The 27,255-nt window shown below is 43.4% G+C and overlaps 2 protein-coding genes and 1 pseudogene across 2 annotated transcripts; 1 reads left to right on the top strand and 2 right to left on the bottom strand.

Annotated features, from left to right (window-relative positions):
- Positions 1-831: 831 nt before the first annotated feature.
- On the top strand, positions 832-3,513 carry LOC133899351 (secretory carrier-associated membrane protein 5-like). Its single transcript, XM_062340337.1, has 12 exons — positions 832-882; positions 1,302-1,412; positions 1,525-1,587; positions 1,735-1,768; positions 1,847-1,969; positions 2,085-2,147; positions 2,224-2,317; positions 2,418-2,463; positions 2,711-2,778; positions 2,860-2,908; positions 3,038-3,103; positions 3,481-3,513. The coding sequence occupies exons 1-12, from the start codon at positions 832-834 to the stop codon at positions 3,511-3,513; spliced, it is 801 nt and encodes a 266-aa protein (XP_062196321.1).
- An 8,720-nt stretch (positions 3,514-12,233) lies between these two features.
- On the bottom strand, positions 12,234-14,237 carry LOC133899511 (choline-phosphate cytidylyltransferase 2-like; annotated as a pseudogene).
- Positions 14,238-15,178: 941 nt separating this feature from the next.
- Positions 15,179-17,699, bottom strand: LOC133899090 (uncharacterized). The gene is made up of 3 exons (XM_062340019.1): positions 17,038-17,699; positions 16,120-16,529; positions 15,179-15,862 (listed from the first exon to the last, which is right to left on the bottom strand). Exons 1-3 carry the CDS (start codon positions 17,203-17,205, stop codon positions 15,409-15,411), a joined length of 1,032 nt encoding a protein of 343 aa, XP_062196003.1. The 5' UTR covers positions 17,206-17,699; the 3' UTR covers positions 15,179-15,408.
- Between the last annotated feature and the right edge of the window lie 9,556 nt (positions 17,700-27,255).

Below are 27,255 nucleotides of genomic sequence, written 5' to 3'. Positions count from 1 at the left end.
ACACGCATGTGCTGTAGCAAAGAGATCGCAAAAAATTGCAAACCCGTTGCGATCCTTTTCTGGTCTGCTCGCCGTTGTCTGACGTGCATGTCCTAAACGGACCTTCCCTTCCATTGAAAAGATACAAATGCCAAAGCTTGCAAGCCAAGTGGCAAAACTGGGAACAGGGGACTTTGTTTTAATATTAATTTTTACAGGAATTTAAAAAATATTGCACAAAATCACAAAATCACAAAAATAATACACAGTCGCTAGACCGTTTAGCAAAGCAAAAATAATTTTCGCAGGACCAATGTGCGAAAATTAATTTTCGCGGGACCAATGTGCGAAGATTTCTATTTTCGCTATTCCATCAAGTGAAAATTGATTTTCGCTAAACCATCCAGCGACTGTGTATTATTTTTGTAATTTTACAATTTTGTGCAATATTTTTTAAATCCCCTTAAAAAATAATATTAAAAGAAGATCCAGTGCTGGGACTGCATGCAATCTCAGCCGTCCGTCAGAGCGATTGCTACAGTACAGTGTTTTTGCTACGAGCAATGTGCACATCGTATTGCTACAGTGTTTACAACTGCGCTGCGCTGGGCCTGGGGATTCGCATCGGACGGCCTAGCGTGCCTGTTTAAGTTACAGTCATAGTAGCAACTGCACCGGAACGGGATCTGAAGAGTTGGATGCTAACAAGGACCAGAGTGCAAAAAGGGCCATTAACTGAAAATAACTTCGTTCCATCCAATGGCCACATGCAATTCTATTGCAACTTAGATTCCAATTCGTCCCAAAAAGCCACAGAACGCAAGGATATATTCAGGCCAAGGGATCTTCTCGATGTCTCGTAACACCAATCCATCCGATGAAGAAAATATCAATCCTACCGCGGTAGTTCCAAGTTAATTTTTCGTTCTGTACTCACTTAGTTTTGTTTTCGATGAGACATTTCCTTTGAACATCGATTTTCCAATGTCAAGTCGACTCTGGTTGAAGAAGCCATGCGTTTAATGATCTTGCACCAACATTATCTTGGGTTATATGCTCTATTTGTTCTAAATTTGTTTCCCCAAAATAAGGCCTGCTCTTGTTCATTTGGTAATTTCTGGTAAAAACTTTCGCATTTTGATCTGGTTGCAACTTGCAAGATTCTCTTGATAGATAAATTGAAAATTACTGGAGGCGTCTAGTGTTAGATCTTGCATTCCCCATGGGCTCTATCTCATCCATGCAACGTTCATCATGTGTTTAGGAAGGGTGTTCATTCAGCATCATAACATTGTCAGTTGATCATTGGCAATGCCTTTCAGAATGCAGCGGCGGCAACAACATCAGCCCCTGCACCGGCAAAGAAATCATGGATCCCGGCAGGCTTGGGAGGAAGCAGCAAGCATGGCGACACCATCGACATTCCTCTCGAGGTATATTGGTCACTGTTCTTGCATTGACAGTTTATGCCACTCGATAATCTTGGTGTTCTTGTAAGAATTGCATGACGATTGGTCTTAAATTCTAGCATGCTGTTGCATGTAGGATCCGAAGAAGCGGGAAAGAGAGCTGTTGTCATGGGAGCAGGATTTGAAGAGGCGAGAACGGGTATGAATGCCTTTTTATTCCTTTGTTATTGATCCTATTGAATCGTTTACATCGTGATCTGGAATTTTTATTCCATTTTAGTTGCTACAAAAATATCTCTCCATGTGAAGTTTAAAGAACTTCTCAAAAGTGTGAGATTTGCTGCAGGATATTAAACAAAGGGAGGATGCGATGAACAGAGGTAGTTCAACTGCATTATCTTTTGAGCTTCACCATTGTCTATTTTGTCAGATATTTGAAAATGCGTTTGTTTGTGCAGCCGGTGTCACTGTCGAACTGAAAAATTGGCCGCAGTTCTTCCCCATCATACATCATGATATAGCCAACGAAATACCAATTCATGCTCAAAAGTTGCAATATACAGCATTTGCTAGTTGGCTAGGTATTTGACCTTGCATCTATCTTTCCCTACTGAGATTATAGCTGATAATGTACATCTTGAGTAACCAAAATTTTCACGAGGTTCAACTCACATACCTTCGTTGTTCTTTTCGCAGGATTCGCTGCCTGTCTCGGTTGGAACGTGTTCTCTGTTTTAATCGAATCAGTTCATAGCGATGGTGCTAACTATCTCTTCATCCAACCAATTATCTTAGTACATATTCTCTTTTTTCTTATGTATTTTCTGATTTGCAGATATTGTTATTTTTCTCCTCGCTGTCATCTATGCAATATCTGGATGTCCTCTTTCATATATACTGTGGTACAGGCCTCTGTACCGTGCGATGAGGTTACTTTTCATGCTATAATTCCATGTTTCAGTAATTAGCAGACAATGCCATATGAATATGCCAGTTTTGAAACTTAATTCTCTGCCTTCTGTTATCCAGAACTGATAGCATGGTGAACTTTAGCCAGTTTTTCGTCTTCTACTCGGTAAGTTTACATGCTTACGATAACCATCTCAATCATAACAGCTTACGCAACATTAGAACATCAAAATTTCTACTCATATTTCAGTAACCTGAATGCGCTCACTCTTTATCTTTTGATAATGTACTTTAAATATTGCGATTATCGCCTTGTAAATATTAATGCTAGGGTGGAGTCTCTCCCTAGTCGAGTTTTTTTTTTTTTTTTTACTTTTAATATCTAAGCATCACAATGGATTGATATGTGCCAGATGCATGTTGGATTTTGTGTCATTGCTGCAGTTGCTCCTCCAATAATATTTAGGGGAAAAGCTCTCACGTAAGTATAATTAAAAAAGCTGTTCTTGACTAAGTTTCCTCTTGCAATAGCTCTCATTTCAGTTTCGTTATCTGAAATTAGGGGAATTCTTGTTGCTATCGAAGTTTTAACTGGAGATATGTTTGTTGGGGTAAGTTCTCTTGAATTATTTACTTACTTTGAAAATATTTTACCACAGTGCTGAAAATTGTTCACGAGCCTTAAAGCTAAATGAAACCCTTTCAAGAGCACTAATAGCTGGTATTTTACCTCAATGCAGGCACTTTATTTAATTGGTTTTGCATTCTTTACCTTGGAATCACTTATAAGCATCTGGGTGCTTCAGGTTACTTCCTATTCTTGCTCCATTTTATTTAAACTTTTCTTGATTGGTTGCTTGTTGCCATCTCTTTTTATGAAACTCATTTGGTTTGACAAAGATTCAAGTCCTGGCTTCAGTTGCCTGGATTTTTATCCTTCACTTTTACCAATTGGTGTTCATTATTCCAGTAGTGACCAATAAATTATGTTGGGATCAATCCAATTTTTGGATGTTCTTTCAATTAAACCCTTGTATCAATTATTGCATTTGATCAGCTTTTGCTGTGCCATTGCCAGATTACCTGCAAAAAAATAATGAATAAACTTGTGGTCAGTGTTTTTTGTCCTCACAAATTTGTGATCTTGGTTGCATGATATGCTTCCAAATTTGTTCTTTTGCAGAGAGTATACATGTATTTCAGAGGGCACAGGTGAAGACTGGAAATGAGATAATGAAATCATTCAAGGCAACTCTGAAAGCAAATAACAGGGTGTAAAACAAAGAGTTCAGAGTGCAAAGACGATAAATTGCTGCCGCCTAGTTCTTGTGTTTCTTGATGATCAAAATGTGTATAGTATCAAAACCTATTGTCGCTATAAGAGTATGGCTAGCTTATGTTCATCGTAGGGTTGATCAGATTTTAGCTGTGCGGTCAGGGATAACATAGGTTTCTTCATTTGACATTCTGAATCAACAGCTTTTTTTTTATCTATTTATGATGTTAATTCAGTTCATTTATTGATTATTTAGTGTATACTAGCTCCCAAGTTTAACCCTTCTGACAAAGGCACGTTCATCTAATAAACTTGCCCAACTAAATTTGCTGTTGTTTTGATGCGTTGGTGATTCTGAAAATTCAGCAACATCCTTCTAAGTTTACCACATCAAAAAATTAACGAACTTTATTGTGTCCTATTTCCGCAAATAGGCTAGATTCAGCTTCGTTAAACCCTAATTCCCACTACATATGGTGTCCTCGCATTAGACAATTACCATAAAACTATCATAATGTCCCGATAGACGACAGATAAAGCAAGGAGAACTATACAGGCAATATTCAGTTGCTGGCATAGCGCACAGCCAGGCACAAACTTATTAAGAAGATGAAGATCATATCATGTACATATTTAGTTCTTTGAAAGTAATAATAGTACCTAGCAGGATGTAAGATGCAGGTGACCAATCAAGGAACAACAATCAATTGCACAGTGAATTTTTTTCTCTAGAATACGCAGTAGAGGCATCTTTGTATTAAGATAGAAGTAACGATCGAAGTTCCCAGGTACACACACTTTTACAACTGACCAAAAGGTCCTAGAGCCTAAACTTCTCTAGGGTAATTACACGAAACTAAGTAACTAGAGCTCCTAAACTCAACTTCGGATAGAAAACCGAATCGAAACTGCGCAAATCCTGATGCTAGCCATCAACGAATAAGAGGAGGGGCAGTGATTGTTGAAGACGATGCCATTGCGAGACAACCAAATTGTCCAGGTAGTCAGGAGAATTAGAGAGTCCAGCCTCCTTTGCAAGTCTTTGGCCATCCGCGCACGGAGGATAAGCCACTAGTCACAGAAAGCTGATTGGTCCTGTGAAGATTGGACTCCTAGAACCCTCCACCAGATCTCCCTCGCAACAACACAATGAAGAAGCAGGTGGTCTGTCGTCTCAAGGAGCTGAGAACAAAGGGAGCAAGAGTTGTCCGACTGTAAGCCATGACAACGTCGACGGGAGGCCATCCAAAGTCTCCCGAGCATCCCTTGCCAGGCAAAGAACTTAACCTTTATAGGGGCCCAAGCTTTCCAAATCAATTTGGCTCCAACAAAAAGCTCATATCCTTGGAACATCATCTAATACGCTGAGCTAGCAGAATACTCATCGGAGGATGTCCATTTCCAAACAATCCGATCCTCTTCAGAGCTAAGGTTGATGGAGTCCAGTTGTCTCTAGAGCTGTAAGTATTGAGCGATCGCAGGCAAGGATAAAGGCCTAGAAATGTCCCTAATCCATCTTCTGCCACATAAAGCTTCGCTTAATGTTCTACAATTAGTGGTTGATTGAGCGACGCAACCAAAAAGCTCCAACGCCAGAGAGCGAATAGAGCAGCCACCCAACCATGCATCGCTCCAGAAGAGGGTGGTCTTTCCATTGCCCACTTCAAGATTGTAGAAGTGTCAAAGAGTGTGACCACCATTCGTTCATGCTCCAGCGGAAGGGTGGCTGTCGGAGGATTAACTCCTGTCGCAGGGATTCCGAGAGACCCCTTTTTAAAGATTCGGCCGGGGGGATGATCCTAAATAAGTTCGTCGGAGAAATAAATGGAAGTGGAAGTAAATGCAACGGCCGGTGGTGGGGGATGATCGACCTAGCGCAAAGGGAAGTAAGTGCACCGGAGTTTAGATAGGTTCGGGCCGCACGGGAGCGTAATACCCTACTCCTGTATGGATGCAATAACTTACCCTGAGGGGGATCCCTCAGGGATATATCTGGTTACAAGAATATCGTGTCTAACTAAGAGTTTGAGGCTCCTTGTTCTTCGGCAGGAGCTCTGCTCAAGCTTGCTTGCAATGTTTTCGTCTGAGTGTGGCACGATCGACTGCTTAGGCTTGTCTCTTTTTCAATTGTTCTATCCTTTAATGTTTCAATCTCTTCTTCTCTCTGTATGCCGATCCTTTTATGCACTCGCCGGCCGCGACATACCCCGAACGGGAAGGAAGGGGCACAAGTTCCAAGACGTCACGACTGAGAAAAGCGTCATCATTTCCTCTGGGCGAAGTGACAGGGGCGGTGGAAAAACACGGCGCGCGTCCGGTCACTCGTCACTGTGGATGCCCAGGCGACGGGCGCCGTTGAGAGGGCCCACCGGGCAGCCACAGAGGCACCTGGCGTGCCCGCCCTGTCTTGTTCCTCTGCCACGGCAGGGCGGCAGGCGGAACGCCTTGATCCTGGCAACGTTATCCCGAGATCCTGGCAATTAATGGCCCCACGCCTCTCTGCCAAAGCATGGCAGGGACTGACACTATGGCGGGAGCAGTTGGGGATGTCAGGCCGCGCACGCCCATTAAATATGGCCTCGGACCTCTGACTGGCTGACACCTCATCAGTGGACCCCTCGGGGGCCCTTCTGGGTCGTCGGGGCACCGAGTGCTCGGGGGTACTGTTCACCTCCCCGAGCACCCTCTCCCGAGAATGCCTACCCTTGCCCTCGGGGTACCGGGCGCTCGGGGGCACTGTTTACCTCCCCGAACACTCTCTCCCGAGCACTCTCGCACGAACCTTCGGGGAACCGAGTGCTCGGGGGCTGCCATGTGCAATCCCGAGCACTCTCTCCCGAGCATTTTTGCACTGACCCTCGGGGAACCGGGCGCTCGGGGGCTGCCGCAAGCAGCCCCCCGAGCGCTCTCTCCCGGAACTTAACTCTTCTGATCGTCGGGGGACTAGGGTGCTCGGGGGCGACCGGGCACCTCCCCGAGCACTTTCTTCCCGGTACTTGGACTCTGCGGGTCATCGGGGAACTGGGGTGCTCGGGGACCAGAGGCTGTGGCCCCGAGCACCTTCTCCTGGAACTTAGATTTTCCTCATCCCGCAGGAGGGACCTCGCGGGATGGTGACCTGTGGCGGACGGCTGGCCTGGCCTCGGGACCCCCGGTTCCTGATACACCGACAGTGGCCCAAGGTCTGGCGGGGTCGCATCTTTGCCACCAAAGCCACCGGAGTCGCAGTGCCACACCAGCCTGCCTGAGATCCTGAATTTTGAGCCCTCCGTATTCCAACGGTCTACACACCTTCGACCAAGCGATGGTGCAACGCCCACCGGACACGGTTTCGTCACCAACCCAAAGAAAGGTCTTTCTGATCTTGTCAACCTCTTTGATCACCCATGGCGGAACCGCAATAGAAATTAAAGTGTGCAGTGGGGTAGTGGACAGCACCGAGCGCACCAACATGGCCCTTCCCAGCTTGGATAAAAGTCTAGCCTGCCAAATTGAAAGTTTTATCACCACTCGGTCAACCAACGGCTGCAAGTGACACTTGCTCAGATGACCAACAGCCAGTCGAGCACCCAGATACTGAAGGGGAAAGGTAGAGAGACTGCACGGAAGCAATGCCTGAATGAGGTCGATCTCCTCGTCAGAGCAGTTAATGGTGGCCGTCGTGCACTTGTCGAGGTTTGTCTTGGGACCTGTTGCTTCACGGAAGAAACATAGGATGGCAAGATGGGCAAGGATGTCTTCTGACGTAGGGGATAGGAATAGCACTGCATCATTCGCATAAAGTGAGCAACGATGCTTAATTGAACTATGGCTAACAAAATCAACAACACCGGCTTCCCCAGTATTGTGTAGGATGCGAGTCAATGCATCCATGACTAACACAAACAAGAATGGTGAGAGAGAGTCACCCTGCCGTAGCCCTCTGGCATGACGAATGGCCAGACCGGTAATAGAGTTGAGAAGGATATGAGTTGACGAAGAACCCAGAATGCCCTCGATCCAGCTACACCAACAGTGGCCGAAACCCCAACCCCTCAAGACTTCCAAGAGGAAAGCCCAACAAATCGAGTCAAAAACCTTGGAGATGTCCAATTTCAACACAATTTTCGACCGGTTAGACTTCTTCAATAGACAGGCGACATAATGCACCATCTTGAAATTATCATGGATAGATCGACCGGCTATAAAAGCGCTTTGATTGTTTGAGATCATCGAACCCAACCGAGGAGCGAGCCTGAGAGCCATGTATCAGGCTAATCAGGCGAAACTTAGACGGAGAGCGGGCCGGTTTCGTCTTAGGGAGCAAAGTGATAAGAGCATTATTGAGTTGATTGCGGCCTCTTCTATCGCTCAGACCGAACATGCAAACTGCAGCGTACACGCTCGACTTAATGACAGGCGATGCCGCCCGATAGAACTCAGTCATATACCCATCTAGGCCTGGAGCCTTGTTTGAAGGCAGCTGCTTGATGACGTTAAGATCTCCTCCGCAAGTCTTGAGGCGAGATTCCTCCATCGCCTGGTGAGAGGGAACCGTGCCATCTTCCGTTTCGAGGGAAGATATCAACTTCTTTCGAGCGTGGTATCTTGCGAAGGAAGGGAACAACCGTGTGTCAGCATCACTATCACGCAACCATGCCAATCTAGAGCAGATCTGAGCGATCGAGCGCTTGAGCGAAGCAAGGCCAAGGGAGATGACCTTGATGTGTTTATGAAACTACGAATCATCCGATGTGAGGAACCTCATATCCTGAGCAGCATCAAGGCAAGCGATCACCTCACGAGCCATGAGAAGTTGGTCCCGGATGTTGCCCACATTTTTGCTGCTCCAGCATTATAGTTCTGAGGTAGTGCACCAGAGTAGGATGTCAAGCCACATCAAGGGAGGGAAGGAGAGATCATCGGGTCTTAGCACCCATCCCTTCTCGACCGCGGAAAGGAAGCAAGGTAGTTTGATCCAAAACACCTTGAACCGAAATCTCCGGTAATTGGTAACGCGCAGTGAGGTTGAAAGCAGCAGAGGGTAGTGATCCGAGCAATCGGTAGATAGAGCTTGTAAGAAGCAATCCGGGAACAATGTGTCCCACTCTAGGGAACACAACACTCTGTCAAGGCGGATGAGGGTTGGGGAAGAACACTCGTTTGACGATCTGTAATGGCGGCCAAACAAACACAGATCCTTAAGTTCATGCTTAGAGATGAGTCTGCGAAAACGAGAAATGGAATGCCTATTGATGATGTTGTTGTTCTTGTCAGACACCGCAACAATCATATTAAAGTCCCCTAAGACCAACCAGGGATCCGACAGTAGCCTGCGAACGTCGGCAAGCTCAACGAGCAAGGAATCCTTGAGCCCTTCATCAGTTATACCATACAGGGATGACAAGAGAAAAGAACCCTCCATATTCGATGAAATCCGAACAGTGACCGAGAATTGCAGCACCTAGACAGCCAACAGAGGAAGGGGCTAATGACAGGCAATGAGTATGCCCCCCTAGTGTCCGTTGCCGGCAAGGAAGAGTACCCCGCGAAGGCAGGTCCACAGATCTCATTGACTAGGAAATTAGCGATTACATCGAGCTTAGTTTCAAGCAAACAAACGACTGAAACATTATGATCGTACACCATCGTACGAACAACGTCATGCTAGGCTTTACAATTGAGCCCGCGGGCATTCCAACTCATAATATTGTGGTTGTCTATCGGAACTGCGACAACAAAGAGCAAGCCCACTAGCACACCGGCAGGTCGGCAACTACCACCGCACCTGAGGCCACTAACCCATGGCTGGGGAAGACGCTCCGGAGTGCCTAGAGGTGCTGCGAGGACAGCGGGTGCTCAAAAAGCTAGGTATAGGTCCGGTGCAGCTGCGGGGTGACTGCCTCCCCCTCATGGAGAAGACCTAGCCAGCGCATCAGCATGAACTCTCCATGCTTGGATGGCTGGACAGCCAAAAACACTAGTTTTTGCAGTGAGGCGATTACTTCTTCTCGGTCCTTGGTTCACAAGGGGCGCCCGCATAGACCTTCGCAGGGGTGATGCCAATGGAGTTGGGATTTCCTCGGTAAGGTCCTGGAGAAAATCCACGACTACGGAGGGGACAGAACCAGTCACCAAAGGGGCAGAACAGCGTCGTCGCAAGTAGGCACCGAATCAGCAGGCGTATGCCGAGCCTAGGGGCTCCTGCTGCTCGTCCAGCAACAGACCCGACACTGAAAATGGAGAGCAAGCCTTGCAGGCGAGCCTCGCGTCGCGCAGCCAACCTTGGGCCGTAGGCCACTGCCCACAGAAGACGTCAATGGTGGTGAGTGGCTCAAGGCCTGTGCAAGTTCTAGGGATGCGCGGGGACCAGAATCAGCGACGGAAGGAGTGACCATGTATCTCGACGCCTGACACCCAGCCTTGACAATGCGTCAGTAGCGCCTAGAATAGACTAGCCTCACGAGCCGAGTCACCATAGGCCTTTCCATCGCCATATGCATGTCCGTCGCCATAGGCTTGTCAGCCTTGACACCCATGATGCAAGGGATGTACTCGTCAGTCATAGGGTCGAAAGCCCTACACGAAACGACCTCATGGGACAACATGGGAATGGCAGCAAGGTCCTGCGCCCCATCCCTAGACGTGTGAAAAGATGACAGCATGCCCGTGAGCGAGGGTAGGAGGTGAAGGCACGTTCGACAAAGCCTCATTGAAGGAACCAAACACGACATGCACGAAAGCCGAGGCAGAGGAAGGATGTTGGCCACCCAAAACACTCCATAAGTGCGGCCCCCGGTCGACAACGCGCTAGCGCCCGTAGACGTTGTAGGCAAAGGAAGGAACGACAGCTGGAAGACCTGAATGACCCATGCTGCTCTCCAGATTCCCATCAAATTCACAATCTCCATCCTCGTATGAAATGGAATCATCACTGCTAGAATAAGAAGGAACGTGAAACTCCGCTACAGAGACAATCCGGATCTCAACATTGTACTTGAGGAACCCCATCTCCATGATGTGTGATGGGAGGTGATTGAAGGGTTGCTCGACTGGAGGATCATCGTAGCTAATAGCACCGAGTGGCTCAGACACATCGAAAGAGATGGCGCTGGGGATGCTATGTGGTTAGTCGCACCAGCCTACGACCTGTTCGGCCAAGGCTTCCTTGTTCTCTATCCTCTCGACCCAACAATGATTGGCAAGGATCTGTTGGGCTGTGGAGACGACCAAGTGTGTGGCGGGACACCGCGCAAAGCAAGAACGACCTGGAAGGCAAGAACATCGGTGGTAGCAAACGGTAGCCTAATCTAGGGCCGAAAGAACCAAACAGCATCGGTGGCCATTGGCTTGCCGCTGGCGGCGATGGTAGAATCCCACACGTCTTGAGATTGGCAAACTATCAGGGAATTGCCGGGGTAGGACATCTTGACAGAGAACTCGCCCATAGGGATGCCTAGGGAACAGGAGATGGCGCTAGTGAGGTGTCGAGGTAGGAATCCATGCCGAGCTCGGTCCGCATAAGCGAGGAGGGACTAGCGCAAGGCACCCTCATCAGCGGAGAAACCATCAGGCCAAGGAACAATGCAACGCTTGAACGACGACGCAGCTTCAGAGACAACAACCTAGGCTCGAAGGTCAAAGTAACAAGGGCCCCGGCACCAGAGCATGGGAGAGCCTACGGCGAGGCAAGGGTAATGTGCACCGAAGGGGACGCCGGCGGAGTGGGCCCTAGAACCGCGGACCCAGTGGGTGTGGAGTTGCGTCTTGAGCTAGAAGAGCCAGTGTGTGATAGCGTCCACTATGGAACAGACCGGAGTGGATCCTCCAGACGGAACGCGCATGAACAGTCGAGGGCGGCTGGAATCATCTGATCCAAAGGAGCAAGGCCACAGGCGTCTGTAATCCTTAGCTTGATGTCAGAAGCCTTTACACTGGAAGCACCTTGGCGGTAGGCGGCAGTCCACCCTCCGATGTGTCTAGGACAAGCAATTGAGGCTTCGTCCGTCAAGGATAGCAGGTAGGCTCCATTGAGGTAGAGAAGGTTGCTTACGGGCAAGACCGCTTCTCCTCAGCCGCACCCGACGGTGGTTTGTGACCAAGGTCCAACCTTCACCATCGACCTGGGCAGGCGTGGCCACTTGAGAGCAGCGCAGGGAACAACCATGGGAGGCAACCGTGTTAACACAACCGCGAGGAGCAGCCACAAGGGCGAGTGTCCTCCGGACGACGGCCACGAAACAAGAGGGTGGAGCTTGGCAGGGAGGAGGAGAGGGTAGGGAACAGAGGATGGCTTTCCCCTTGATCGCGGCTGCGGACCCACCAGTGTTGGAATCCAAGGCAGTGGGGAGCGCCAAAGGCAGAGGTGAACTCCCGACCAAAGAGGCGGAGACCGGAGTGTCGTGCAGCCATCTCTACACCTTCGTTCTTCCCGCGGAGGAGGCACCGGGGAAAAATGGGGAGGCTAGCGGTGACAAAAGGGAGGAGAGCACATTGAGAGGCGAGGCATGGTGGGTGGACACCGAGCTCGGGCTGAGCGCCAACGGAGGGGAAGGAGGGGGGGGAGCTTCCATCGATGGCATGGCTTTCATCGTCTCATTTTTGCTCGATCTCTCTGGAGTGAAATATTATTGTTCTCAATAGTATATAATCTCTAGGTACAACTAAATCATGATCACTTTGATACATTACAATAACATGCTAATCTCATACTATTACACACAACTGTAGAAATATGATATCCAATTTTTCCTTCTCTGAAGTTTGATCTGGATACTACATGACATTATGAGTTTGAGTCCTCTCCTGAAAGGTTCGACTCCGACCTGCCTTGCCTCTTCAGCCCCTCCTGAATCCGATCTTTAATTGCAGTTTCCTGTCCCATGAACAACACAAGACCAAATACAGTTCATGATCACAAAGTACCAGAATGGCAAATTGTTAGTATATTCCTTGAGGCTTGCTTACCATCATATGGCAACCTTCCTCAAACTTTTCAAGGAACCCGACAATCCAACGGTCAGCGTTCTCCATCCACTCCACAGGGTTGCTCCCAGCTATCTTTGCCGCGCTGTGGAACTGCGTGCGCAACAGAGTTGGTACCAGAATTTTTGTAATCCATGTGAACATCTGTCTCAAAAAGGTTGTGAAGCGACATGATCACCTTCTCCTGATGCTCCTTCACCTTCTCCCTTATCTTGCTGATCCCCATGTTCACTCTCAGCTGCTTCTCCTGACCACATTACAACAACAGAACACAATTGAGTTATCCTTTTTTCCCTTTTGTCTTTTGAAGAGGTTCCTGATGGATCAACCAGTCACCTTGACATAGCTCACGCCGAGGTCTTTCCGGCTGTACCCACGGGTCAAGTTCCGCATGATGTACTGGTTGTAGTCCTTCAAGATCCTCATGATGATGTCCGAAGTCGAGATGCCCTCGGTGCGCTTCGTCTCCTTGAACTTCCCAATGGCTTTGACCTGTAAAAACACACACGGATCAGGCATTCCGTTACCTGGTCATCTCAATTCACAAATGCTTAGCTTAAACAATGAGGAGATTCAGAGATCCTTACAAATTCATAGACATCATTGGCAGCTCCACTCGTGTCAGCGTACCTGAAGCCACCACATGATGTTAGTTACTTCACTTGCATGCATTGGCCACCATTGTTGCATAAACTACACTTACGGAAGTGCATCGTGAGCGACGTAGTCGATGCGGTGCTTGTCGAGGAACTCCTGATTGATAACCCATGGAGCATCCGGTATGACCTCATCGACCTACCTTTTAGCAGATTCAGAGTGGCAGCAAGACAATCAAACAACATGTTTCATATGTGTCACACCACCGAGAATCTGAAATGGAGAAGGTGGAAGCCTACTTGCAATGGCGAAGCGATTCATAGCGTTCATCTTCGGTCATGACTGTCTTGCCTTTATACCGGTGGGTGATCTCGTCGCTGCAGCAGCCGACGAGCAAGTAGGTGTTGGGGAATCTGAGTAGAGAAAAGTTGACTGAATTATGTAAGCGTAGAATAAAAATCGATATCGGAATCATGAACAGTATCGATCTTTTCAAAAGCTATGTGTTCTTATCCCATGATTATAAAAGCAATGGTTCATCATAAAAGGAAGAGCAGCAATCTGTGAAACTTTTCTCATCTTCAATCTTTTCAGGAAATTGCAGTTTCGCAACTGCATACTCGCCCACAAATCACACAGATTTTTTCTTGATCAAGATGAGAAAATACTATATGCAATTACGAAATATATGATTCAACAAAATCGAACCAACTTAGTGGCCACATTTTCTACCAAGAGAAGTGTCTCACATCAGACGTGCCATCTGAGTAAATTAACACAATCTCCAAGTGATCCAGTTGCAAGGTGAACACAGAATTTGGAACGAATTAAAAGAAGAAAAAAAAAATCAAAGATTGAAAGCATCCGGGAGCAAGGTGATGAGTCGCTCACGATTTCTTGGCCTGTTCGAGCGCGCGCGCGTGGCCGAAGTGGAAGAGATCGTAGATGCCATCTGCGTATACCCTGACAGGCCGCGCGTCAGAGCTCGCCGACGGCAAGGCCGTCCCGCCCGCCGCCGCCGGCTGTGGTGGAGACGACATAGGGTCGTACCACACCGTTGGCGCCGCCGTCTCCGGGACGGCCGCGTGCTCCGCCGTCTCCATCGGCACCGAGCGATCCTAATCCAACGGCCAAAATCGTCTCCGCCGTGGCAACTTCGGGAAGATGAAATGGCAACTGCGGTTTTAGCGGGCGCGGGAAAATAACCACCGCAGACAGGAACGGAAAAAAGTGACGGTTTTTAGAGGGCGGGAGTCTGTGGGCCCCACAACTGAAGCAAAGCCATGGCTATTTCTGGAACGGGTGCACATCCGTGTTCAATTTTTTTAACCAAATCAAACATTCCGAAGCCAAATTCAAAATTGTATTTTACATGTCCAAATTTACTTTATCGAATCGGACATCTGAATCTAACATGTTTAACTATTTTCTTAAAAAAATAACATATGTGCAAAGATTCAGTTCAAAATTTCCGAGGCTTATATTCTTCACAATTTCAGCGGAATACCAATCGCATGCTCTCCTTCCTGTTATGCAAAATTGAATTGGGGCAATAAATCTGTGAAGGCATGAGGTTCCCAAGAGTCACAAATTCTGACGAAGCTGATGTTTTATGCATCGGTGTTATATGTAGGTAACTTGAAAACAGTTTGATTTTTTTGGCATCGAAGGCAACTGTATCAGCATCGCCTTCTGTTGGACTGTGTGGGCTAAGCGTTTGGCTGTGCTGATTTGATCTGATCCATGTTGTTGCATTGGCATATGTACGAATTGTATCTTCTCACATCTGAAAAGGTCAGGTTCCTGGCTTTTTGCTGCAGGAATCCACAGCTTTACTGAAGCCAAACATTTGGTATTACATTTAGATGCTAAACTAATGCATATCATAAACTTCTGCATACTCAGTCCTTTCATATAATAGCGTGATTGTTCAACCTTCACAAGGAATAGAAGACTGTTTTAATCTTTAATTCATCAGTGTTGCAACAATGCCAAGATCAGGCTGTTTACTTCAATGAACAGAATCCGCAAGAGGTTGAACAAACGTAACATTGAAATTTGTAAATGAAGAGAGAAAAGACGAGATTTTTTGTGTTACACATGCAGCCTTTGGTATTGCTATTTTCCCCCCAAAAAGAGAAGATCAGAGAATAATCACAAAGAAAATATCTAAACGTACAAACCAACTGAAACAAAAAGAACGAGGAGAACATCTGAATTAGTCTGCATTTCATGGGGAACTATGGGACAGGCGATATTTGTTTTGAAATGTGCTCACTGCTGCTGGGGTTGACCACCGAGAACCTTTCTGATGTTATGCCGCTGCTCTGACGATAACCTCTTAGGAAAATCGACATCAAACTTGATCCTCAGGTTGCCTCTTCTCCCATTCTCCTTCACAATAGGCATCCCCTCCTTCGCAATCACAAGCTCATACCCAGGTGTCACAACATCTGTAAGCTTAATCACCAGGTCACGCCCATCGAGGGTCTTCAGATTAACAGTGGTGCCTGCCAATGCATCCACCAAATCAATCTTCCGGTAGACCAGGAGGTCATTGCCTTCTCTTGTGTACAGATCGTGAGGCTTCTGATCGATGACAAAGATGAGATCGGCAGGGAGCTGGTTTGGCTGCTCATTGCCCTTGTCTGGGAATGTGATCTTGGTTCCCTTCTTCCAGCCAGGCTTTATATCGATTGTTAAAATCTCTGATTCGGTTCCGAGTTGCCTGTTTAAAAGCCAACGGGTTAGGAGGAAGAAAAACAGAACAAATTCGGATACAAGGAAATCAGACTGCACTAATCTCTTAAAATCACCAATTTTAAGTTGTTTATGAGCTCCTTGTACATGCATAAAGGATGGGATTAACTGAAAATTATAACACGTTTTGCTTGTAAACTTCAATTAAGGCGATGATGCACAGTTACTATGGTGAAAGCTAATGCAAAGAGTCTGCTCCAAGATTCCAACTAGAAATATGCTTACCCATTCGGCTTCACAACGTTCCTGGATATCTTCATCTTGCGCGTTGAACCAGCATATAGCTCTTCAAGTGTGCAGGGCAGTTTGGTTTCCACAGGCGGTGGCTTCCGAGCCTGACTGGAACTGGTTCCGACCGAATCATTGTATGATCTGAACTTGTTCTCATTCCCACCAAACCCACCGAAAGTGCCGGCACCTTCTGTCTGGAACCTCATCGACTTTGCTCGCCCCATGCCCTCGAAAGGCTTGCTGCTGCCAAAGAACTCAGCAAACACGTCTTCAGCGTTCCGAGGATTGAAATGGTGGTTGCTGGACCCGTTCATGGATGAGGAACCACCACCATCTGGAGAGGCCTTCAGACCCTCCTCTCCATACTGATCATATATCGCTCTCTTCTGGGGATCACTCAAAACCTGAAAGCAGTGAACATTGCACATGAAGACCTGTCTTAAACTTGATATCTTCGTTTCACATATTTGTCTGTCAACTCTTTTTGCGAGAAAATTTTCTGTCAAATCTGAATGAGCAGAAATGACCAACCATACACACATAACCCACAATGTACACTCAACGCAGGAACACAGACATTTTCGATCAGCATACCGCATAAATGCGTAATCAAGACCGACATATACACAATCGATACGAAACTCTGGAGACAATTTTCGGATTGGCAAAGAAGACAACTATCATGATTCCCCAAGCTACAATCAAAACGCACTTTCTTTGTAATAAGGACAAAGATAAACAAATAAAATTAATCAGCACACCGCGCTTGCAATCAGAGATATAAACCGGTACCAACAATCTACCAAATTGCATCGCAATAACATCACCTTAAATTTGTCACCAGGACCACAAAAGCTAAGTTGCGCTGCAATTGCATCCAAGTGTAAAGTAAAACAGTGTGCATCTCCATACCTCGTAGGCCTCGGAGATCTTCTTGAATTTGGCCTCGGACTCCTTTTTGGCATCGCTGGGGTTCTTGTCGGGGTGCCATTTCATGGCCAGCCGCCGGTATGACTTCTTGAGGTCCTCCTCCGTCGCGTTCCGGTTCACCTTGAGAACATTGTAGTAATCCGTCCCCATTTCCAACGCTCATGCCAAGAACAGCAGCAGCAGCAACAGCCACCACCTCCCAACGCAGTCAATCCTTCCCGGATCCACACCAAGCCTTCACGCCGATCCCAATCCAAATCCCCCAAGCAACGCGTCAGATCGAGAAACCTGGACCCGAATGCGATTAGGACGAAAAGAAAAGCTGCCTCCTTTGACCCGCTTCTCCACCACTCTCGCCCACGCAAGATCAGAGGAAACCTTCACCGTTGCCTCACTCGCAATCACACCACGAGCAGCAGCGGGGCGGCAACCAATTCAGCACACCAAGGTGCCACCTTTCACCGCGCTGCCGCTCCAATCCACCGGATCAACCAAGAAATCAACCGGCCATGCACAGCAATTCCGCATTAAAAAACTCGGAAATGGAACCAGCTGGCAAGGGTCACAGCTCGACGTCGATCAAATCCAATGGGTGGCGTAGCGATGCCGCAGAGGGCCGGGAGAACGAACAAGGGGAGGCGAAGGTAGCGGGCGGAAGCCGCGCTATTATTGTATTGGCCCAAATCCTGCTTCGGTTAACAAAAATAGCTATGCGCCATTAGGGAACAAATCCGGGACGTCCCCAGTGGGACCGTCATGTGGGGCCCACGAGATCCACCTGGCCCCTGGGTTTTTTTGGTGTGTTTTCTGACAGTGACGTCCACAGCATATGTGTGTTGGAAGAGATTTTTTGATTTTTTTTTTTGCGTGAATTAGATCATATTTAGCTTATATATATATACAGAGAGAGAGAGTATTTAGAGAGGATAAAAAAATAGTTTAAATATTTATTTTTAGTTTAAAATAAGAAAAAAATGCTTAGGGATGAAAACGGTTCGAAAACGATCGGAAAATATCTAAATTACTTTTAGTTTCATATTTTCGCTCGGAAATAAAATCGATAACGATAATGCCAGAAATGAATACGATATCGATAATAAGAAAAAATTAGAAACATTGTTATCATGATAGAAACAAGTCGATATCGATCGAGAATCGATAATTCAAACTTGAAAGAACAATCAAGTTTCTTACATACACAAAAGTTTCTTACATACACAATTCACTCTAAGTAGGAGGAAATATCAAACAAGCATGCTAGCTAAGCTTAATCTGCTCAGTCTATCAAACACAATAACAAATCAGGGTTAAACACTTAGGCATGTCGATCAGCATTGTAGAGTTAAATGAAGAACAAACTCATGCTTGTATCATTATTATCATCAGATCATCCGGTGTTAACAATAAAATTGAGTCATTGGGGCAACGGCTAGTTGATAGGTTTGAGGCTATAAATACTCATCCACTTGATCATTTGAAGGTGCTGGAGTCTAGAGAAATACATAGACACTTGAGAAGACATCCAAGCCACCAAAGCGCTTAGAGTGATCATCCAAGACAATTAAGCACAAGATTAATGAGTGATTAGTGCTTATAGGCCTAGACAAAGTGTTGCTAGGTGATTGCTGCCTAGAGAGTGGATCAAGAAGTGATCCTAGCTTGTACCAAGTGGTACGCCGACGCCTTAGAGTCTTGATGATTCGTCGGCAACTTGAGACAGAGTTGATCAATCCTGTTGACCCTCTGACTTAGTGTGGAGCGGTGGCAAGATGCTTGTACGGGGATACGGAGACCCTTGTCTTGGTGGCTCAAGCTACGAAGTGAAGACATCGACAAGTGACCAAGAGAGAGACTAGTTGTGAGACCTTGTCTTTGTTGCTTGATGGCTCATCCGGGTTGAGGCCTTTTCTTTGTAACTTGGTGGCTCAAGAGCGGTGACTAGAAGAGTCTTGGTGACCGGGAGCCTATCCTTGGTGGAGGTCTGACGTGGACTAGAGGTGGCATTCATGCCATCGATACCACGTGATAAAAATTTTTGTGTCGGGTTTGCTCTCTCTACATTTTTTACATTTTCGTATTTACATACTTGCAATTTACCTTCCTAGATAGGTTGCAAGTTCTTTTGAGCGGTAGAGTAAACACACTAGATAAATCTAGAGTATATTTAGATAGAAATTGATATAGATTTATCTTATATAGTTTTTGGAGTCGAATAGATTCTAAGTGTCCTAATTCACCCACCCCCTCTTAGGACGACACCGTTCTTCACAATTTGTATCAAAGCAAGGACTCATATTTAGCTCTACAATTGGTGTTAGAGCCTCACACCTTTCACAAGGTTTCGCTAATTCAAGTGGCATTTGAGCATTATTCTTGTTGTGATCGGTTAGGCTTCACCGCCTAGTGAGTTGTGACGTCCGGGTTGGAATGGATATTCATAGCACTTCACATTTCGACGGTACTAATTTCCCCAATGGAAAATTCTATGACTTGTTATTTGCAAACTAAAGGTCTAGATGTTTGAAGAGTCATCGAGGAAGGGATGACGCAATACCGCACAAACGAAGAAAGACAATTAGATGCATCGATAAAGAGTATCCTTTTGTCATCTTTATATGCTGATGCATTTAATCGCATTTATTCTCTCACAAATGTATATGATATTTGGAACAGTCTCATTAAAATACATGAATGCACAAATGATGTGCGCAATGAAAAATATCATGCGTTAGTAACTAAGCTCAATGGCATCGAACAACTACCCCATGAAAATGTTAATAACATGTACTCATATTTAAACATTTTTATCAATGAGATCAATATGCTAATTTTGACGCAAATTGATGATGATCAAGTGGTGAGAACAACACTTCAAACTCTTCCAAAGTACAAGTTGATAGTCTCCATCATCTGCGACAACAATGACATCAAGAAGATGACTCCAAGTCAAGTGCTCGGTAAGATCATCGTCCATGAGATGACCATAAACATATGTGTGAAAGGTTCTTTCTCATCCGGCACTAAGAACCTTGCTCTTAAAAGCAAACAAGCTCAATGTCAACATATAAAGGCAAGGATGAGGAAGCAAGAACAAGAGTCAAACTCAAGCGAAGATGGTGGTGATCAAGATGGAGAGAGCAATGAAGATGATGATCAAAGCACATCAAGTGATGAAGAAATTGATTCCAAGATCGTCTTGCTCTTCTCAAAATTAGAGAAGAATATGAAGAGGTTTAATACCAAGATTGATCATCCAATCTCGATTGAAGACTTAGATCAACATAATTGATCATATAAAGAGAAAGAAGAAGACCAAGAATAAGAGGGAGATAAGGGAAAGAGCCAAAACATTCGCAATCATAAGAAGTTGAGTGAGCGACTATGAAGAGTCAAGGTCAAGTGATAAAACCTCACCATCCTCCTCTCAACGAAAAGCTCTTCCACAAGAGCATCATCATATAAGTCATCTTGTAAGTCTTCTCACAAGTATCTTATGGTCAAAGGTATAGATAACAATGTAAATAATGATAAATCTAATGAGAATTCCCCTCAAGAAGAACTCCTCCATTTAATCAATGAGCAACAAAGGGCCCTTAAGAAACAATCTAAATAACTTAAGAAATTCAATGCCCTCAATGACATTCATGTTACATTTGTTTCTAATTATGAATAATTATTGATCAAATTCAATTTGCTAAACAAGGAGCATGAAGAGCTTAAGATAAAATTTGAGTGCATTGAATCTCAATATAAGGCCCCTTTGTAGCAATCTACCTCTCTTTAATTTCAAATTTAAGATAGATATTTCTACTTTTTGTGATGATTTGATTGATTTATCTAGCTCATCCTTTTTTCAATGAGATATGCATTGAGAATCTTGTTATAGAATCATCTAATAAACTCATTGTATAAGAGAATGATGAGCTCAAGTAAGAAGTGAAGAAGCTCAACAAGGACTTAGCAAGATTAAAAGGCAAAAACCATATTTAACCTTTTCAAGATAACTATACTAACATGTTGAAGAAGCTTGCAGAGGGGTCCACCGTGATATGCTTCAAGTGTCATCAAGAAGGTCATAAGTCCTTCAAAAACAAGCAAGTCAAGAAGTAGACTAAAGAGAAGAAGAAGATGAAGAACCTCTCCAACAAGACCTTTAACATCTACATCAAATCTAACTACAAGACCAAAACTAAAAACAACCACTATAAGCTCAAGAAAAAGAACAATGGCAAGATGGTGCACACATGATTGAGAGAAATGATTAAAAGTAGAACTAACCCATTTAGGTGCCTAAAAAATTCATCATAAACATAAAGGAGCCCCAATCAATTTGGGTTCTAAAGAAGATTTGAAGCCTGAAGCGGCCATGAGAATTTGGAGCTTGGTTTACAAGATGAAATAAAGATTAAAGCAAATAAACCAAATGTATAATATTAGATGTATTAATGAAGATCATAATCATCATATACCCAAATTATCATCTAAAGGTAAATAAGGCAAATGTACTAGATGCTAAATCCTCTAAATTGATGAATTCACTTGTCTTGTCTAGGATTGCATGCTCTCAATTCAATTTATTCTAATGCCTAGTATAGGTTCTTTTCATATGATAGGTTGTTTGTGTTTCTCTCTTTCTTATGAGCAACATATATAGTTTATTAGTAGTAGGTTTTTTACATGGTACTAGTTCTACAATTGATATTATTTATGTGCTATGAACCAATTTATAGTATATTCTCTCTATTGTTATCAATAACAAATGCATATCTCTCACAAATATTCAACACTTTTATGCACATATTTAGAAGGAGTATATCATATGGATTGTGATTTTGAGACTAGCATATGTTGCAAGTGATATCTTTTGTAGTCTCATAAAGTGATTAACAAGTTCCGGAAGGTATGCAATATTCAAAGGCTTCAATTGGTATCATCGTCGATTCATTTATTCATTTAAGCTACATCCACGTATAGTATGGCTTAAACTTTCATCTGGACATAATTATCTAGTTGTGCATATGTTTCTCTTTTATTATATGTATGCACACATATAGGGGGTTTAAATCATATTATGTGAGTTTCATAAATTATGATACTTGTTTGTCTTTTTCAATTGATATCAATGTCTCCTACCTTTACAATTGGTATAATTTCATTGGATCATGATTTATGAAGATCTCTCTCATATGCTCTAGCGCTCTTTATTGAGTTTAACATGTGTTTGTAGCTCTTTTTGAGATTGTTGACAAAGGTGGAAAAGTTTGACGATCAAGGCAAGAGGCATGGCTAGTGGAGAACAAGCAAGATGCCAAAGTTGATAAAGAGAGACTCATCTACATTTGGTATCAGAAGCATGCAATAACGAAACTCTTGCATGGGTCGATCAAGGGAAATAATGGTAATGAGGAAAGGGAGAACCACAACAAAAGGGGACTAAGTAGTAAGAATATGCATTTAAATAATGTGGTAAGGTTTTGTGCTCTCTATAATTTGTATCATTTATTATTTATCACATGTTTTGGTTGTGTTATCATTCATCACCAAAAAGGGGGAGATTGCAGTGACAATGGCCCTACTATGTCATAATTGGGATTTTGGTGATTAATAACAACATAGTCATTGGAACTAATATATTTGTCAAGAATATATGTTAGTAGATCTCGTGGATGCAATACATGAAGAAGCCACCAAAATCAGGACAAAGTTTGAATTGAATTGGACAAGTTCTAAGAAAAATGACTACATCGGATGGTCCGACGTTAGAAAAGTTTGTACATGCCAGAGCTTTGTGTCCATATGCAGTTGACCTCACCAAATAGCCCAGTGTTAAGCAAGTTCAACATACCAGACAATGAACAGTGCAAAGAGAAAGCAGAAGACCCCACCGTATGGTCCGGTGCTTAGGAAGTGTGCTCACCAGAGCATTTCTAATAGTGGGTAAGGATCACCTCACCGGATGATACGATGCTTAAGGAAGCAGTACATACCGAAGCATTTCTAGAAGAGGGCAAAGGAAGATGAACTCACCAGATAATTCGGTGTACTAGTTGTACTCACCCGAGTATTGCACCGAAGTATTTACTACAGAGAAGGATTCATGTCTTGAAGCACAAAGATTAACTCACCGGATGGTCCAGTGATCATCGGAGGATCACACCAGAGTATTTTGTGCAGAGAAGAATGAAGTGGTTCAGTTGGCTCAAGATAACTCACCGGATAGTCCGATGATAGTTTGAATGTTACGTCGGATTCTGGTGTTCACAGTGAATCTGAGTGGGAGTCCAACGGCTAGTTTCTACTGTGTACACACCGGATGGGTTGGTGCTTGTACCACTGTTATCACCGAATCATCCGTTGTTAACAGTAAAGTTGAGTCGTTAGGGCAGCGGCTAGTTGACGGGTTTGAAGTTATAAATACCTATCCACTCGGTCATTTGAAGGTGTTGGAGTCTAGAGAAATACAGAGACATTTGAGAAGACATACAAGCCACAAAAGTGCTTAAAGTGATCATCCAAGCCAATTAAGCATAAGATTAGTGAGTTATTAGTGCTTATAGGCCTAGAGAGAGTAAGGCCAGATGATTGCTTCCTAGAGAGTGGATCAAGGAGTGATCCTAACTTGTACCAAGTGGTACATCGATGCCTTGGAGTCTTGGTGACTCACCGGCAACTTGAGCCGGAGTTTCTCAAGCTTGTTGACCCTCTGACTTAGTGTGGAGCGGTGACCAGACACTTGTACGGGGACGCAGAGACCTTTGCCTTGGTGTCTCAAGCTTTGAAGTGAAGACGGGACAAGTGACCGGGAGAGAGGTTAGTGGTAAGATCTTGCCTTTGTGTCTTAGTGGCTCATTCGGGTTAAGGTCTTGTCTTTGTGATTTGGTGGCTTAAGAGCTGTGATTGGAAGAGTCATGGTGTTTGGGAGCATATCTTTGGTGGAGCTCCAATATAGACTAAGGGTGATATTCATATTATCAATACCACGAGATAAAAATTCTTGTGCTGAGTTTGATCTCTCTACGTTATTTACGTTTTCGTATTTGCATACTTACAATTTACCTTTCTAAATACTCACTCTGATTGCAAATATAGATCGTTTAGCCTCCTCAACTATTCTCTAAATATAAGTCATTCTCGAACTTCTATGCATTTTTTTCTCTTTTATTCCTTTCTTACCCTTGTTTAATAAATGCTACCACTCTCACAAATGAATGAGTTATCTTTTCCAATACAGAATAAATAAAGGGCAAAAAAGGTCATTTGATCTAATTTCTTAATCCTTATGCACAAGTCTAAAACGACTTACATTTGCAATCGGAGGGAGTAGGTTTCAAGCTCTTTTAAGCAGTAGAATAGACACACTAGATAAACCTAGAATACATTTAGATAGAAATTGATATAAATTTATCTTGTGTATTTTTAGAACCGAATAGATTTTAAGTGTTCTAATTCACCCCCTCTTAGAACATCACTGTTCCTCACAATGGCCTGGGACGCATCACACGAGCTGAGAGGCTTGTTGCATAGATTATTGGGCCGTGGGCCAAGGAAATTCGAGAATTATCGTCGAAAATTACCGGCTCAAAACTAAAAAATCGAAAACTATTGAAAGTGTCCTAAATCATTTTCGCTATCGTTTCCACATAGTTTTATCGCTTCCATTCCTTTTTTAAAAAATATCGTTTACGGCTTCTCCGTTCGGAAAAGTTCAAAAACAATCTCCAGAATTTTGAGTTTTACCATTTTTTTTTATCCCAAAAGATGCATCAATTGAAATCCTCAATCTATCCATATTTTCAACTTCAAAATTTTCTAAGCTAGAGATGATTAGCTCCAAAAATTCTTAGAGCTAGAGCTCTGCTAAGCAGACCCTTAATGATGTGCCAAAAATAAAAGTATGTTTGAGTAGTGTAAAAGGAAATCTTCAATAGATTTATCACAACAATGATTGATTGTAAGTTTTCCTTGGGATAGCAACAGGGTTTCGAGTGATGTTAGCATGTATAATTGTGATTGTTGTATGATCAAAAGCCATATATATTTCTATACCAAAGATTGTTGAACTAAAGTGAAAAAGAAAATAGAGAAGGCTCATAATTAACTTATCATACAGCGTAATTATAACAAATTATAACATTCGTTCTGTTTCATCAAGTTACAGATCTAGGATTCATCCGAAACAGAATTTTCCTAAAATCATCAAAACGATAAAATATTTGTCGTGAAGTTACAGCATTTCAAGCTGTGCTATGCACTTCATTATGCTAATGTTTTTATTACTGTTCACCAAAATATAATCCAATCCCTTTCAAAAAAGATGCTTTCATGGTAAATCGAGGGAAACATGGCATGTACAAAGCTAGAAGGTGTAGACAAGTAGGGTGGAGGTAGCAAGAGGAGAGGGGGAGCCCAGTTGAGGCACGCACGATTAGGATCACGAGGTTCCTGTTCTAATCTCGTTTAGTGTGCTAATTGCTCCATCTTCGTTAGAAGGTTGCTGTCATCTCAGGCTATTTGCATTTCTCCACATATATAATCTCTTTATATATTGGAGATTAAGCAAAAACTAGAGTTCGAAAAGATTAAGCACCAATGAAGATCTTTACATATTGGAGCTCTTTCTCTATTGTCAACAGGAGATTGGTTAGGAATATGCAGAAACTTTATTTAGTACAGACTAAAGAGAGGGGAAATGAATGATATTTATCCATTTATTTATTGTCTCACATGCTCATATTTTTTATCTATCTTTACAACACAAATTTTAACATAAATGAATGATCCGAATAAATCATGCGTCCACATACCTAGTAAAATTTTTGTGTTGGGAGAGTGAGGAGGGATAAATAGAGAAATTGTCTTGGACTTTTCATATTTTGATATGAAATGTGAGATAATATAAAGCCTTCTTGTGGCAGTCTTACAACCCAATTACCCAAATGTATGGCATTTAAAAAAGTATCCAAAACTTTTCGTTTATCACGGCCCAATGATCGCACTAGGGTAAAAAAAAAACATTCATTCATCACGTGGAATGGGATAATAGCATCATCTGTGAGGGTTGTTTGGGACTTGATCAAGCCAGACAAGGTGGAAGGTATAGCCAAAACATGTCGTTTCATGGGGTATTTGGGTGGTGTTAAGTGCTACTAACAGCACTTGATGCAAACTACTTAAGACTTCAATTTACTTGTTGAAAAATGCAATTCACTCCTATTAGTATTTTTTCCATATCAAAGTCACAAAGCTTGTTAGCAGCACAAACCTAATTCGACTGATCACTATCACCATCATAATTTATATTGTGTGTCGTGGTACCGTGCACTTCGCATATCTTTTAGCTGAATTTTTTTCTTCAACGAGGGCACTAAATTTGTCTTCTGTTCATGTGTTTTCCTATAGTAGCCATGTGGGATGGATATCATTCCTTCGAATACACATAAAATAAACTCATTTCTTATTAGACATACTTTCTTGATAAAAGACATAATGCTATTTTTTTATATTTTATTACTTAGAAACATGTGAGAAGTATCACAACATTATCTTAATGTTGTGTCTCAAAAGCCAAGTCCACTTAGACTAAACTCGAGTTCGGACTCTAAATTCAGTTCAAAATCTTAGGATATTACGTCGATAAAATGAGCTTAACTTTCACATACAGAGTCTAATTGAGATATTTTTGAACTTGCTGAAAAGCTTATGACGAGCTATTTCCAATAAATCTACTCTCACTCTTATATTTCTAATAGATTAATCAGAGTCGATGAAAAAAAGTGTTGTGTCACTATTGTAGGTCTTGTCGGGTCTTGTAAGTATGTTGAGGTCGCGGTTCAAGTTGTGTACGTCTCTCCCCACTGCCGTATAATCCTATGTCGATCTCCTCATATCATATCATATCATATCATATATATATATATATATATATATATATATATATATATATATATATATATATATATATATATATATATATTGGCCATCATAGTTTAGACTTATAATTTATTTAGATTATTCTGTTTTATATAGTTTTATCATTTGTTCGATTTGTAAATCCCAACTTTAAGTTTTTCATTAGTAATTAGTAATACTCAGATTACATATACTGTATTCTTACTTATGTTCTTGATTCATTTGAAGAAAAAGATTTATTATGAGATGAAACACGTTTTGGTACTGTTAATAACTATATAGTAGTAAAAT

Source organism: Phragmites australis, chromosome 18 (assembly GCF_958298935.1).
Source record: "Phragmites australis chromosome 18, lpPhrAust1.1, whole genome shotgun sequence".
Taxonomy (NCBI): domain Eukaryota; kingdom Viridiplantae; phylum Streptophyta; class Magnoliopsida; order Poales; family Poaceae; genus Phragmites; species Phragmites australis.
The sequence above is the reverse complement of the archived record's forward strand: the minus strand, read 5'-3'. Positions and strand labels throughout refer to the sequence as shown.